This window comes from Podarcis erhardii (assembly GCF_964252035.2).
Source record: "Podarcis erhardii genome assembly, chromosome: 4".
NCBI lineage: Eukaryota > Metazoa > Chordata > Lepidosauria > Squamata > Lacertidae > Podarcis > Podarcis erhardii.
This window is the reverse complement of record NC_138508.1, coordinates 76,525,543-76,541,723: the sequence shown is the minus strand read 5'-3', so window position 1 is coordinate 76,541,723 and position 16,181 is coordinate 76,525,543. Positions and strand designations below refer to the sequence as shown.

The 16,181-nt window shown below is 38.8% G+C and overlaps 1 protein-coding gene across 2 annotated transcripts in view; it reads left to right on the top strand.

Moving 5' to 3' along the window:
• REV1 (REV1 DNA directed polymerase) overlaps window positions 1–16,181 on the top strand; it is a 41,890-nt gene that overhangs the window by 13,847 nt on the left and 11,862 nt on the right. Inside the window, exons 7-13 of one of the 2 annotated variants that reach the window (XM_081857857.1) lie at window positions 345–452; window positions 1,393–1,509; window positions 9,821–9,941; window positions 11,411–11,539; window positions 12,445–12,599; window positions 13,741–13,860; window positions 15,460–15,680. In XM_081857857.1, the coding sequence (XP_081713983.1) occupies window positions 345–452; window positions 1,393–1,509; window positions 9,821–9,941; window positions 11,411–11,539; window positions 12,445–12,599; window positions 13,741–13,860; window positions 15,460–15,680 (971 nt within the window). Of the gene's footprint in view, window positions 1–344; window positions 453–1,392; window positions 1,510–9,817; window positions 9,942–11,410; window positions 11,540–12,444; window positions 12,600–13,740; window positions 13,861–15,459; window positions 15,681–16,181 lie in introns of both variants that reach the window. The other variant, XM_081857856.1, reaches the window with a different exon arrangement.

The following is a 16,181-nucleotide window of genomic DNA, read 5'->3' as shown; positions in this document are numbered from 1 at the left end:
TAATCAGTTCTTCCAGATTTGGTCTGAAAATGTCAAGAGCTAGGAAAAGCCGGTAGTATAGAGCAGTAGTTACAAAGTTATTGTAGCCAAGTATTTGAGTAGATGTGTACAACAAACTCCCGAAATTGTATTGATTGTAGTGAAGAACAATATATGCAACAATGAAATGGTACCTTTGGAAACTTTTAAAACTGGGGACTACCTAGCATTCTACATGTTTTAAGGACAGTTAAATGGTTGCAAACAAAGAGTGGGGTGGTAAATTCTAGATTAATAGGAGCATAATAGGAATAAAAAATTGTTCAGTGTGGTTTAAACTTTCCATTTGCCTACCATTATAATAGATTATACAGCTACCTTGAGCTCAACCAAGCATCAAAGCTGTATAATGCATGTGGATATGGACTGCTTCTTTGTATCAGTGGGTATCCGAGATAGACCTGATCTAAAAGGTTAGTATTCATTCCTCTTTGCACTTTGCAGCTTTTTATATACCAGGTGGAAATGTACTGTTAAATGCACACGTGTTGGCATGAGTAAACTTTTAAACAGAAAACTTACATATTGGTGGTACTGTACTTGCAAATATCTCTAGATTTGTCATTCATTTATCTGCATCCATGGAACACAGTGAAGAGTTCTCTTTTCCTCCTAGCAGTTAGGAGGATCACATGTCTGTAGTGCTGGGGTTGCCAATGCAGAGCCTGTGGTGGTAGTGGTTGTCTTGATTCCAGCAAAACCTTTAAACCTCCCATCCCCTCTTCTCTCTCCATCATGAGGCAGTGAGAGTGTGTGCCTTCGTGTCCCTATAAAAGTACATAGAACTGGAGGAGGAAGTTGTAAGAGTGATGTTCTTTCCCACTTCATCTTTCAGCTATGTATGCTTTTCAGGATTGGTACCTGAGCAGTTGAATAAGAAGTGGAGTGACTGAAAAGATAAGGAGGAAAAGCTATCAGAGGGTTTGAGGGAAAGAAAAAGGAGCAGCTAGGAGGAGACAGGGAGGGAGAAAGTGGTGTGCTGCTTTTGAGAGAGAAAATGGAAAAGAAATTAAGAAAGAGAAGGCACATACATTTAATTGCACACACATGCAAAATCGGATCCAGTAAAAAACATCCTCCTGAAATTGAATGATCATTTCACAGGTTTCCCTCCCCCAACTACTGTCAAATCAGATTACATCTGTCTTTATTGACTGAACCAAAAAGTTGTGGATTCAGCGCTGTTCAGCACTGCCATAGCACAAAAATGTGTGTCCTAACTTTTACAGACTACTCTCAAAATCACTATCCTGTATGTAGAACTTGTGTTACTAAGTAATTTGCAGTAGTGCTCATAGATCTTTTACAAAAAGTGCAGTGCAATTTGACTTACAACTGTATTATGTTTCACAGGCAAACCGGTTGCTGTTACGAGTAACAGAGGATCAGGAAAATCATTGCTTCGTCCTGGTGCAAATCCCCAGCTGGAATGGCAATATTATCAGAATAAATTATTGAATGGCAAAGCAGGTACAAAACTGCAATTTGTTGAATTGCAAAATAAATAAATATATTAGGATCGTCACTTGTAACAATCCAAAGTTAGTTCTGTAGTGCTGTGGTGGTATCTTGCTAGTTAAAATAACTTTATATAAATTTAGCTGAAAATACCTGGCATTGCCTGGAAATTCCGAGAAACCAAAAACAGAGGTGTGTATATATGGATAGTGTAATTTGTTAATTTTAGGGCTCTGCACTGCCCCAACCTAACCCAGGGAACACCTGACCCTGATCTGGTCCTGATATTTAATTAGGGTTTTAATAAACCCTATACAGTCAAGAGAGGGATGAGCTAAAGAGACTCTGTGTATTCTTTCTCTCTGCTTATGACTGCGCTGCAGAGAGCAGGAGGGTTCAGGCCTACTGGGTACTGCTTTACTAATGCCTTCCCTGAGTGAAATGTGCTAATGAAGGAGACCCCTGCAGCCAGTAGGACTGCTTCTTTGGTATGCAATTCCTGCAGTGTGGCTGCATGTACCAGGCCTGTTTTGCCTCCCCATTCTGCCAGCCCCCCCCCCCACACATTATAGCCCACTGTCAGTGTTGTCTTTGTGTGGTTTGGATCCTAGCTGATCCCCCCTGCTGCCACCACCACCTACAATGTCACCACCTCCTAGTGACCTGCCAGTGGTTGCTGCAGTGTGGGAAGCAGCTTCCTAAGCTGGACTCACCTTGCCCAGATTTATTCCTGCATCAGCCGTTGCCATCTCCATTGGGGCCATAACCAGTGATGAGAGACTGGCTGACACCCCCCCACCACCACCACTGGCCCAACATTCAGGGAGGTAGCCACTTATTCTGTCCTTCTGCTCCCAGTTCCTGGAGCTAGGTCTCCTCTTCCTGCCTTCCAAACCTTTGTAGTCTCAGCCATTCCCTTTTCAATCCTGTTGGCATTTGCTTCCCCAGCATGCTCCCTACGTGTAACATGTTGGCAAAGCAGACCACTGTAACTAGCAAGTTTGTACCCCCCATCATCTTGTTTCAAATAATGTCCAGCATCCAACCATAGACCAAAAATAGCTCCTCCACTTTGGGAACCGTCATGCCAAATTTGGATGGCAATATTTCAAGAGGCATCTGAATGCATAGAGAACAGACAGGTAGACAAACCACTTTCCAAAATATATAATAGATGGGGCAAAAAAATTTGGAATTCTATGTACAGTTTGGATTGCCCCATCTAAACAAAGAATGTATTATAACTGGAAAAGGAGCAGCGAAGATGAACAAAGGAATGTGACCAATGCAAACGGAACTTTTTAGTTTTAAGACTGCAGTGGGCAAAAGGGAAGAAAAACTGTAATGGTGTGAAGGGATAGAAAGGTTTTTCTCCCTTGTTATATTAGGACTCGGGTCACCCAGTGAAATAGACTGACAGTAGATCTAGCACAGGCAAGTACTTAACTTTATAAATTTATTTATGGACATTGTTGGCCAAAGATATTGTGGTAGTTAACAGAGGATTAGATGAATTCCTGCATGATGGGTCTGTGTTTGGCTTTTAACTAGGACAGATAAATGTTTCTAGGCAGAATACCAGGTTTTAGGGGCAAATGGTTGGGGATAGTTGTAGTCTTCCATGCCCTGCTTTGTGGGCTTGCTGAAAGAATGGGGCTGACTATGTTGAAAACAGGATCCTGGATTAGATGGAACCTTGATATGATCTAGCATGGCTGCTATTATTTTTCCAAGCCACGTTGTCCAAATACTGTTTTTCCTCCTCCTCTTTTGTTGGCTCATATTTCTATGATCCCAAGGAAGCCACAATTTTCCCTAAACATTTAGAAAGGCTTGAGCAGTTTGTTTTTAACTTGGGGCCCCCTTGCCCCTCCTGACTGAATTGTTAAAAAGAGCTGTAGCAGGGCTATGTAGGAAGCAAAATATGGACTTGCAGGTGCTGCTGCTGCTGCTGTTGCCGCCTTGTCCCTTACCCTCTTTTTCAGATTGGTCTCCTTTTGAACCTAGAGACATTGTGCATAGAGAAAGAAAGGAGGAGGGTGGGGTAGCTGTAGCCCTGGGGCTTTGCTTACCTCTGAAACGCCTTAGAAAATATAAATAAGAAGGACTCGACTGCTGCCTAGTAAGGTCAAGGAACAAAAAAGTTACATTGAGTTTTGTTTTTAATGGGTGTTTGTGCATATGTGTTAGGCATTTTTGTTTGGAGAGTGTTTTGCCTGCTTTTGGATGTCTGCTTCTTGTTTTAGTGTGTGTATGTGATTATTATTCTTTTTCTTTGTTTGGAAGGGATATATGTAGCTGGGGTGTACGTTGTGCCTGTGGATATTTGTTTGTGTTATGCAGTTTTGCTCTGAACACCACTAGCTTTCCTGCTGTGAAGTTGATATTTTTCTTCTTCTTTTTTTGTAAATAAATTTTATTGGTTTTACAATTTCAACTTCAACAATTGTTTTCCATCAAGTAAAATTAAAGATACAAAATATGCAACATAAAAAATAAAAAGTGAAATAAAAGTAAAGAGAAGCAAAGAAAGAGGAAGAAGAAAAGAAAAAGAAAAAGAAAAAAAGAAAAGATCTTTTCAGAGGTTCTCTTTAACCTCCTGACTTCCCTCCATTTCCTTTCCTGGTTCATTGAATATATACCTTTTCTGCATAATTTACATAAACCTCTTTTTCTTATTGTTTTATCCTAAATGCATGCCATCAAATTTTGCTATTTCAATTCAAATTTCCTTCCATAAATTTTATCTCAGCTTAACTACTTGCAAATGTTTAGTCAAAGCCTGCTAGTGTTTCTACTTGTTTACAATATTTTTATACATATACAATAAATGCTTCCCATTCTTTTTTAAATTTCTCATTGTCATTGTCTCTGAGCTTTTCGGTAAGTTTTGCCATTTCTGCATAGTCCATCATTTTCATTTGCCATTCTTCTATTGTTGGTATCTTGTCTTCCTTTCACCCTTGAGATATGTAGGATCTGGGCTGCTGCTGTTGCATACATAAACAGTTTCTGAAGTTGATATTTTTTCTGGTGATCATGCCAGTTTCTCAGATTTCCAAATTTAGCCCCAGCAGAAAATGGTTGAGGGTACCTGATTTAAGTGGACTGTAATCCTTTAGTCAAGAATAGATATTGTTAGATATGGTTTCCTGAATTTTATTTTGCAATGTTGCTTTATTCCTAGATTGTCTTGTCCAGTGCAAGACATCTAAGATCTTCCAGTTCTTTAATACATTGAAAGGTACTTTTAAAAAGCCCTAATTCTAAAGTATCATGTAGCTTAGCTGTTTTAATAGTGCATTGGTAGTGCATTCCACAGTGAAATGTTAGCACAGGATACTGGCAATAAAATGTATGTTCATTTATCCTATTTATTTCCTGCTTTACAGCTAAGATTGGTTTCTCACGTAGAATGATAAAATGATAAAAATCCATCACAAACATAGTGTAAGTTATTAATGCTAAATTGATATGTATGTATTTCTTTTGGCTTCTGATAGCATGCCTCGGGTTTCAGACCTGGTTTGGCCCCCAAAGGGAGGAGGCAAAATGAGATTGAGGTGGCCCTGGAGCCTGGCTGATCTAACAGATGAGACAACTCACAAATGCAGCCCTTCTGTTCATCTGCTGATGGGCCGCAGGAGTCTGATACAATGTGTCACTACATATGTCACATTTGTACCAGTATTGTGTCCTTAGATACTCAAACAGACATTCCTAAGTATTTTTTCATGTAAATACTTTAATTACAACCACCATCAGTAGCACTGTGTCAAGTAAGAATTACTTCTAGATTTAACTTCTGCTATTGGAGATAGATAACCATATTGAGATTTGTCATAAATACTACAGATTGTGGAGTGGTAAGTAAGGTAATGGGAAGAACTACAGATATAGAAGTTGTTCTGCTTTCATGTTTTTCACATATTTTCAGAATATTCAGAGATAATATTTTCCATTCATAGTACTGTGCCATAGTGCTAGCTGCCTTGACAGTCCATTTAGGACTAATAAATGGGATAAAACACCTCAATAAAAACAAGGGCATCATTCATATAGCTATAGTTTGTCAATGCATAGTATATTGACAGCACAAGATGCAATCTTTTAACACTTGTAAATAACACTAAAAGAGTGTGCTTACTTTAAACATTTCAGGCATATGGGGAAATGTAGTAGAATTTACACTCAAGTTTTTAAGTTACTTTGTTCTTCTGTATGCTTAACATGCTCAATAAATAGCATGAGAGAGGCTTCTAGTGTTTATATGAAAAACAATTATTAAAGTTTGATTTGTACCTGTGTAGGAACTTTAGAGACTTGTGTGGACCTTCAAGCTACTCTTGCTCTCTAAGATTGGATAGTTTCTCCGCCCTCTGGTGGCATTATAGTACCTTTATAGAGTCTGTTATTGTTATTGTTGTTGTTGTTGTTGTCGTCGTCATAGTTTACTGTGATGTATGTAAGAGCAATTATTATACTCTGGTTTCTGGTGCAACATGGTGTAGTTGCTACTGTGCCATAACAAATCCTAGTCTCCTATGCATCCCCATTTTTCCTTTCCTTTACCCATCTTGCTGACAAGAATGAGTTTAGTCACGTGAGCCACAGAACTTGCTTTGTCTTAATAATGCAGGAACACTGCAGCAGTGTACATCTTGCTATAGCAGTATTCACTGTGATGAGGATTGAAGGTGCCATTCTTACCATTATGCCTATAACTTCTTGGACCTTGCGTAATATAGTGTTGTCTTGCAATGCATGCTGATTTAAGTTTTACAAATTCATACAAGGCTTCATTTTCCAAGAACGTTGGAATAAAAACAGTGTAGAGTGCCTTTCCATTGCATGGTGGAGAATAGAACCAGGCTTCTCAAATCACTCCCATTATTCCTTACCTTGGCAAAAGTATGCTTCTTGACATAACCCACATGGTTTTTTATAATTCGTTGGTAGGTAATTAGCTTTTTATATTTATGCATATTTTGAATTTTTGTATTTCTCAGTGGTTTTTCTACTTTCATTTTTCAGCAGTATGTTGACCTATGGGTTATTTAATAAACAAATGCAATGAGCAGCTTGCTGACTCTTCAAGAACTATTTCCTATATAAATAATTTTAATCTAATGTTTTATTAAAAAGTGGCACATAGGTTTTTAAAAATACAGAAAAATACATGTACTTTCCCATAGGAATGATCATGGAACTGTCTGCTATATATAAATTATCCCATATGATAGGTATTGAAACATAATAAAAGCTTTGGATGTGTGTGTATAAATTATTTTTTAACCTACTGGTAAATTCTGTTCTTGTAATCCATGTACAAACTCTAAATAACACCCATCTATGATTTGGAACAAATTCTAATCTCAGTTTATTACATATGACTAACCATGTCATTTGTTCATACCTCCCATTCTCCATGCTGTGTTCTGCTCTTGGCTTATCTATGATCCCTGAGACAGTTACTTTAAGGATCTGTGAACGTTAGTTTGACAAGAAATAGGTGCTTTTTCAACATCAGCCCCATCTTTTACAAAGTTCCTGTTCGTTGATGGTTCCTGCTTTTATTGTCACTCTTACTGGACAAATGTTCCAAGCAGTTGAATCTTGGGCCTCTTAAAAACCAGTCTTTAATTTTATCCATCCACAATTGTGTTGCTTTGATTTGCTATCATTCTTGTTCTGTATCTCCTTGAGAGCAGGTAATGATTGTTCTATTGATAGAACTTATCTGACCCAAAGAGATAGGGAAATCAGCACACAGAACCAATGGGTTAGGTTCCTTTCCTCATCTGCCAGCATTCTCAAGATATGAATATTTTTAGCCTTCCTTTCCCTAAATCCCAGTTTCTTCAATTTTCATTCAAAAGAGCAACAATTTTTTTTATCATCACGTGAGATACAGATTTATTCTCAGCGATTTCTTTTTCACAGACTTGGGTCCTGGCCTCTGATTTCTCCATCCGTTGCTCCACATTCACCATGCGCCTGTCTAGTTTTCCAACTTTTGATGAGAGGTTCTCTACCTTGCATTCCAGTGAGGACAATGTGTCTCGCATTGCCCTGAATTTACATGAAGTGACCATCAGCTTAAGGGGGGATCTACTGTGCTGCACTGTGGAGAAGCCCATCGAACTCATGAAGATAGACAAGATGATGACCTCTCATGCCAGGGCGGAAGAGCAAATGGACTAAAGACATTGTTCTTGTTTGGGGCATAATTTGCTCTAATTTGCAGTTGCAGATATGTTGGGTAACTTGAATGAGCCCATCAATACAACGATGCTAAACTGTCAAGATAGTAGCCTATTCATGTTCTGTCTCTCACATCTTTCATCCACTACATTCTTTGCCCTGTAAAGACTACATCATAATTCATTTCAAACTCAGATTGTGGCACAATTCAGCAGTAATGAAGAATGCACCAGTTTGGAGAAATAACTCTTAATGTTCAATGTAGTAGACTGCAGAAACAAAAGCCAAATCCAAGTTACTTAACTCTTCTTTCAAAGTAAGCATTAGCATATTAGGGTCGGTCTCTAGCTGTACTTTGTGATCTCTATGTACAACAGAGACTTAGCATGTTCTTGTACACTGTAACTCATTCCCGTATGTTTTGCTCATAGTTGGTACGTGGTTAGTTTGTTTGGGGCAGTTCTTTAACATAAATCTGCCTGACTCGGACTTAAAAGCTTTGCTCTTGTTTGGTAATCTCAAATGGCCATATATTTTGGACAAATAATGAGCAAAAGAAATTCGGGACGTAGAGGGAGGTTGTTGACCATCAAATGAGAGAAGCTTGTAGGGTTTGTTTCTGTTTAAATAGTGTCCTTGAATGAACTACATATTGCATATGTTATTCCCATTTTCTTTTTATTTGTACTGCTTTAATAACAGGTAACTATTTTCAGACAAGAAATAGTCATTGCATTGAATTTAAGTATCTCTGTAAATATGCTTAAAGGATTAGGCAAGATGGGTAGGAGGAAATCTCATTTTATAGCAAAGTTAAAAGGAGATTTCATAGATGAAGTGTAACTTGGGTCATAAAATGTTCCATACCAATGTGAATATTTGCTATGTTTAAATCCAAACTGTAACAAGTTCACATAGCTGCTTTTCCCTTTGTAACTGTGGTAGCACTTTTCCAATTCCCCACAGAATAAATTTGTGGGAAATGAGTTCTTTGAAAAGTGCAGTAAGTGTACATGTGTGCATGGCTCTCTTTCTACCATGAAAAAAGTTGCCACTCTGCAGGGTTGGTTGAGGAGCCAAGCATAAGTTGTATGCTTTTACAAGGCCCTTTCTATTTGGATTTCACCAAAATCAGCATGCAAAGGAGAAACATTTAGATAGAGCCCTCATAAGTAATAACAGCAAGGCGTTGCTGAGGGACATTTTTGCTTTAGAAAATCTTCTTGTAAGATTTTTACAATTATAGCTCATGAAACCAATTTGTAGACTAAAATCAAAGACTTCCATTTTGGGCTCTACATTCCAATCTTCTTTCTGTTTATTTATGAGACGTGAAACTTGAATTGTTACTATTTTTAGTTATCACTCTGGAATGCAGACATAAAATCTTAAGATTGCTAGCTAATAAAAATTGGAAATCTATTTTAATAAATTATCAAATCCATATTAGGGCAATACTTTTATTTGGCTGAGGAAAGACTCACAAAATAACGTGAAAGCTTTTGAGTACTTCAGAACTCTTTATCAGGCTGGATGATAAACTCAGCAATTTGGGTTTGGGGTTGGGGAAGCAAGAGAAGAAAAACCAAATGAGTTGATGTTGAAGGCATGTTGCCTCCATACAATCAGTCTCAAAATGAAATTGGGAAGGAGACAGCAGACATTCAAATAAGACTGTTTATGTGCTATGCAGGTATCAGATTTCTCAAAGGCCTCCTGAGAACAAGAAGGATTAATGATGGCTAGTCCCCATCTGGAACTACCACAACTGGCGGTTACCCAAGTTTGTTTCCATCCATAGGCTCCTTACCAGGTAGAAAACAGAAATGGAGAGAAACTAGGCAGTCTGTATGTTGGCAACACAGTTGCATCCTTCCCACCTTAGTGCTTAGTCTACCATATAGTCTGTTGAAGAGTTATGGAAAACTCAAAAGCTTACACACTATTTTGTGGTATTTTGGTATTAAAGGTAATTCCTTAATACGCATTGCGGTTATTAATTTTTGTAGGCCAACACTGCTACTCTTACTTTAATAAAATAACTTTAAATATTATATTGTTATGAAAGTAATTTATTTTTAGCCATTAACTAAAAATAGCTAAAATATTTCTCAAGCAGGAGCAAGTGAACTGGACTCACCAGATGAAGATAATCCAGAGTCTACACAAGTGAATGGAATTGACTTGGAAATCTCTGTGCCATCAATGGCTGAAATTGCATCTTGCAGTTATGAAGCTAGGTAAGAGGAAACTATTTCCTGTTAGTTGTGAATTGCAGCTTTTCCTCTCATTTTCCTACGTAGATGTTCACCTCACACGTTCAGGACAAGAGAAGAAAGAGGATGAGAGAACAGCTCTCTCATGCTACAGCTCTTCAAAGAGAGCATATGTATTCTCATTCCCCTGCAGCTCTGTATCGCTAAAATATCCTTCCACAAGGCAGACAATTATTTTCCTGGGTTTTCATTTTCAAGTTGCTCCTTAAAACATACTTGTTCACTGTGATTTATCTCTGTGGAACCCATCCTGCTTTTCAGTAACTCTGCAGTTATACATATCGGGTTGAATTCAGCTTGCCTTTGCACTATAATGGGGGTTCTCCTAACACTTCAGAGTAGATTTGGAGAGCACATGAGGTGGGGAGGAGATGAAGCCCTGTTGCCGCAGCAGGAATGTTTTTGCTGGCTCCAGCTAGTGCACCAAGTTAGTTGAATAGCAGGGTTTGTGCCTGGGCAGAGCCTCACTTCTGTGTTGTCCCTGGATGATAGTTTGTCAAATGGAATGTCATCGCCACCTAGCATCCAAAGGTGGGGAATGCACACAAAGTCTAGGAAGTACAGTGGTGCCCCGCAAGACGAATGACTCGCAAGACGGAAAACTCGCTAAACGAAAGGGTTTTCCGTTTTGGAGGTGCTTCGCAAAACGAATTTCCTATGGGCTTGCTTCGCAAGACGAAAATGTATTGCGAGTTCCTGCAGTTCCCCCCCCTTTTTCTAAGCCGCTAAGCCACTTATCCGCTTATCCGATAAGCCGCTAAACCGCTAATAGCGCTAAGCCGCTAATAGGGTTGCTTCGCAAGACGAAAAAACCGCTTGACAAAGAGACCCGCGGAACGGATTCTTTTCGTCTTGCGAGGCACCACTGTAAGCATTCCCTTGAAGACCAAGACCTCAGCTCCAATTTATTTCCTGTCTTCAGCCGAGGCAATTTTCCTCAGTCTTAGTTTCTGTTTTTGTCCCTGATCTCCAAAAATACATCTTAATTGCCTGGCTGGAGAAAAGCGAAAGGAGTGTGTGTGTGTGTGTGTAAAGAAGCCTACTGTAAAAGAGACAAAATTTCCATTTGTTGCACCACACTCTTCTGCTTCTAAATTGTATGGTGTATTGTGCTGACCAGACCACTGTGAGATTTGAATCCAGGCTAGTTGCCAGAAGCATTGTACATTCCTTATATAAAGTCAATGTGGAAAAAAGTCAAGTTCTAACTCGTGACAGTAAATGGTCTGATATATTGTTGTTAGGATTTCACCACCATTATCAACAATTTCTTGGGCTCACATTTACATACATTGACTTTTGTAATGTATCAGTAATCTGCTTCTTTGAGGGCCCCTTATTATATCCAGGTGCAAGAACAGTGAAAAATTCCAAATCCGTAGTTTTAACTTTATAGACTGTTGATATTAAACCAATATTATGATTGTTTTTAGGCAAGTTGGTATAAAGAATGGAATGTTCTTTGGACAAGCAAGACGATTGTGTCCAAATCTTCACGCTGTGCCCTATGACTTTCAGGCATACAAAGAAGTTGCACAAAGCATGTACGAAACCCTGGCAAGGTAAAACAAGTATTGGGAAATTAATTATTATTTTTTTGATGTGGTTTCAGATGCTCCTGCAGACATTTCATTAACATGTCTTCCTGTTTTAATTTAAGAGAAATCTGTGAGTTTGCCTTTAGACTGTTATTTGTAATGCTGCATGCTTTGCAAACAAAACCTTCAATGGGGGAGATGATTTAGAGGTTGCACACCAGAGTATTTTTAAAATAGGATTTTCAAGATCAGTTTGATTCAGCATTGGCTGACCAGGTAAAGAATTCCCAGTGGATTTGGAGAACCTGGTTCATATTTGAATGTTATATTAAAAAATAGTGTTTACCTGGAATTCTAAGAGCTAAACCTAGACCTGGCTTGATGCCTCATTTCTTATTCAGTTGTTTGGCCTATTCACCTTAAAAATGTAGTGTTTGGAGCTACTTCACACACTAAAAACTGAGTTTGGGTGAGGTGAGGTGGAGAGAAGTTCATAACATGGCAGGGTACCCGGAAGTTAAGGGTGGATGGTTCAGTTCCCCACATTTGCTTTCCCCTTTTGGGTAAAGAGAAGAGCTCCTTTTCCCACTTGTTTATCTGAGCAGAGGCATCATGTTTCCATCTCATCTAGACTGGTCCTAATGCATCAGATTTTCTGTTGATGTACCCTTTAAATATTACTTTGAGTTAATGAAATGATGGTGTCAAATGCTTGGAATAAGACTTTAGTAAAACTTCTCGAGCTCACACTTTACTAGCATGATTTTAGTCCTAAGAAGGAAAGTAGTATTACCTATGAATTTTCTAGTGCACAGTTATATATTTAGGTTCCATAGAATTAGAAGATAAGATGGTTGGGGAGATTTTATTTGTCCTGTGTTTGGTGAGCTGTTGCTGCTGTTTCACTTCCTTTTACTTTGTGTTGATAGCTATACTCATAACATTGAAGCAGTCAGTTGTGATGAAGCACTAGTTGACATCACTGAAATCATTGCAGAAACCAGACTGACAGCAGAGGAATTAGCAAGTGTTATCCGTTCTGAAATAAAAGCCAAGACCAAGTGTCCTGCTTCCATTGGAATAGGTTAGTTCATGATTTATACTAAAAAAAAATAATCTAAACAATGTTAAGATGGGTTTAAATGTCAACTTAATACAAATGTGCATTTATTACAAATGTTTGCCTAGGCTTTAGATGAGGGTTAATCCAGCTATATTGATGTATTAAGCTAATCTACTGATTTGTAATGTATTTTGTCCTTACTTTATGAATGTAATTTTATTGCTGGTTTTATCTTGTTCATCACCATAATATTTTTCTTAATATTGACATTATAGAAACTTCTGCAGATAAAATAATGACATGATCATTAATGCACACCTTAATATACACACATCCTTATCACTTTTCACATCCTACATTGAATGCATGGATGGATACAGCAGAATCATTTCCCTGCTTCAGGCCTTCCATGCTCTCAGCTTGACATGCTTGTGGATCCTGTACACTGGATTCAGAACACTGGAAAACCAGACGGACACTTGGATGTCACTAGTGGAGTTGGGGTACAGAATTCCATTCATCCCTCCCCATGCAACCACCTCCACATATTAGTGCAGTATGCATAAATTCTTCATATTTTCCTGTAGCTGCTACTGACATTCATAAGAACATAAGAATCATCTAGGATTAGACCAAATGCACTTGTAGTCCAGCATCCTGCTCTCACAGTGGCCAATCAGATGCTTATGGGAAGTCCGCATATGGGACCTGAGTGCAACACAATCTCCCTACTTGTGAATCCCATCAACTGGTATTCAGAGGCATGCTGCCTCTGGCACTGGGGATAGTAATAGCTGTCATGGCTAGTATCCATTTATAGTATTATCCTCCATGAATTTGTCTAAACCTCTTTTAAAGCTGCCCAAGTACCACTACATTATGTGGTAGCAAATTCTATAGGCAAGCCATGTGCAGTGTGAAGAAAGGCTCTCATTTACCAAAGGAAATTGCATAGCTCGTGTTTATAGCAAAAAACAACAACATCACCTGGGACCTGGCTGGTGCTGTAACTGCCTTCCTGTGTTCACAAGTCTGAGGGCATAAATCGTGAGATCCACCTTCCTCCTCCTCTTCTCCGGGATGGTGATATACCAAAGTGTGAATTAATATTTTTAATAACAATTTGGATTTATTCAGCTATATTCTATTGTCATTTTTTTAGGTTCAAACATTTTGCTGGCTAGAATGGCAACACGCAGAGCAAAGCCAGATGGACAATATCACTTAAAGCCAGAAGAAGTGGATGATTTTATCAGAAGCCAGCTTACTAGCTATCTTCCAGGTAAATTTATGCTAGTATAATCACTCCCAGATTTGTATAAAGACTCAGTCATAGTTCTCTCAGCTCCCCGCCCAAGACTCTGCCCTGTGGAACACAACTCTGAAAGTGATTATCCCTTACTAAATTGCTATAAGCATTTGATTTATGATCATGCTGGGTGAGAAATGCATACAACACTCTCCAAAGCTTGAGAGTGGCTGTGGCTTAAAACATTTTCATTTTGAGCTATTTATCTCTTATAAAATGTACAAGCAAGGCAAAAGAACACATTTGTACCCTTTGAATATGTCAACATTCAGGTATGAGTATGAATTTTATTATTACGGTCACAGACCAGTTCCGGCTCACTTACAATATCAGGAAAATCATAAAACACAACAGGAATACATTGAATTGCAATTGGGTATAACAGAGGCAATTCAGATATAATAATAATAATAATAATAATAATAATAATAATAATAATAATAATAATAATAAATTTTATTTGTATCCCGCTCTCCCCAGCCAAAGCCAGGCTCAGAGCGGCTAACGTCATATAAATAAGACAATATGCATAATACAATATACAATATGCAAATAAAATAACATCCAACATTCATTAAAATAATATAGAATAATATTAAATATCAGCATTTCAAAATTAAACAGAAATCCACTCAACAATTACAGTTAGTAATTTCTAAACTCCAATCAATAAAACAACAGCAAACCACAGTGCACAACATAATACAATACAAAATAAGAAGCAGAGACTGGAGGGTGGGGCAAGGCAGGTGGAAAGAGGCCTTGCCTGATGGAGTCTCCTCCCTCACAGTTCTTCCTCCAGGCACAGCTTCCTTATGAGGAGACCCAGGACCGGAGGTGGGACAAGGCAGGTGGAAAGAGGCCTTGCCTGATGAGTGTCTCCCCTTGCAGTTCTTCCTCCAGGAACAGCTTCCTTATGAGGAGACCCAGGGCCGGAGGTGGGGCAAGGCAGGTGGAAGGAGGCCTTGCCTGATGAAGTCTCTCCCCTCACAGCTCTTCCTCCAGGCACAGCTTCCTTATGAAGAATCCCAGGACCAGGGGGTGGGGCAAGGCAGGTGGAAGGAGGCCTTGCCTGATGGAGTCTCCCCCCTCACAGTTCTTCCTCCAGGCACAGCTTCCTTATGAAGAATCCCAGGACCAGGGGGTGGGGCAAGGCAGGTGGAAGGAGGCCTTGCCTGATGAAGTCTCTCCCCTCACAGTTCTTCCTCCAGGCACAGCTTCCTTATGAAGAATCCCAGGACCAGGGGGCAGTTAAATATATATATTAAATCTTGATCACTAAAATATAACCTAAAATTCTCATTTAAAACCTTAATCATTTAGGTACAACATTCAGGTGTTTTACAGTCTCTAGGGGTCTTTTTACTTAGAGCTCAGAATTATTTTAGATCCTGTAATATGTGGTGTTTCTAGTTGCTTGCTGAAATGTGAATGCCAGAATTTGGCATCACTGTTGCTTGTTGTACTAATTGTTTCTGGGCAGTCATAAATATTAATACACGTTTGTTTTCTTAAGTGAATTACATTTCCCAGTTGTAGACTTCAAAATCAAAAATGTCTTTATTTTTTCAGGAGTTGGTAGGACAATGGAATCCAAGTTGTCATCTTTGGGTATAAAAACTTGTGGAGATCTGCAATGTGTCACAATGTCAAAGCTTCAGAAAGAATTTGGCCCCAAAACAGGACAAATGCTCTACAGATTCTGCCGTGGTTTGGATGATAGGCCGGTTCAAAGAGAGAAAGAGAGAAAATCTGTTTCAGCTGAGATAAACTATGGTATAAGATTTACCCAGGTAAAAATAATCATAACTTTTGTGCAGTAATAAGTCAGTATCTTAAAATAACTTGTCTGTATTGCAGCTATTTAGCTGCATTTTTTCTGTGTTTAATTCTTGTCCGTAGCTCAGTGGTAGAGCATCTCCTTCGCAGGCAGAAGGTCCCAGGTTCAAACCCCTGCTTCTTCAGCTATAGTTAGAAGAGATCCCTTTCTGAAATCCTGCAGCCCCACTGCCAATCATTGTTGATAATACTGAACTAAATGGTCTGATAACCTCCCTGTGTTCCTAATGCTGAAATGTGTGACCTTTAGGCAGATAGCATATTATTTCACTTGAACATAAGTAGTGTATAGCAGTGGTTTTCAAATAATGTTTCAGATTTCTTGCATGACCATTAGAGAGTTCTTATCAACAATAGCTGAGTACACTCGCTGTAATGCGTAGCTGTAGGAGAAATGTTGGATGTGTACTAAGGTGCACTCTTTGCTTATGCAGGGCTCTGGGCACATCTGCCAA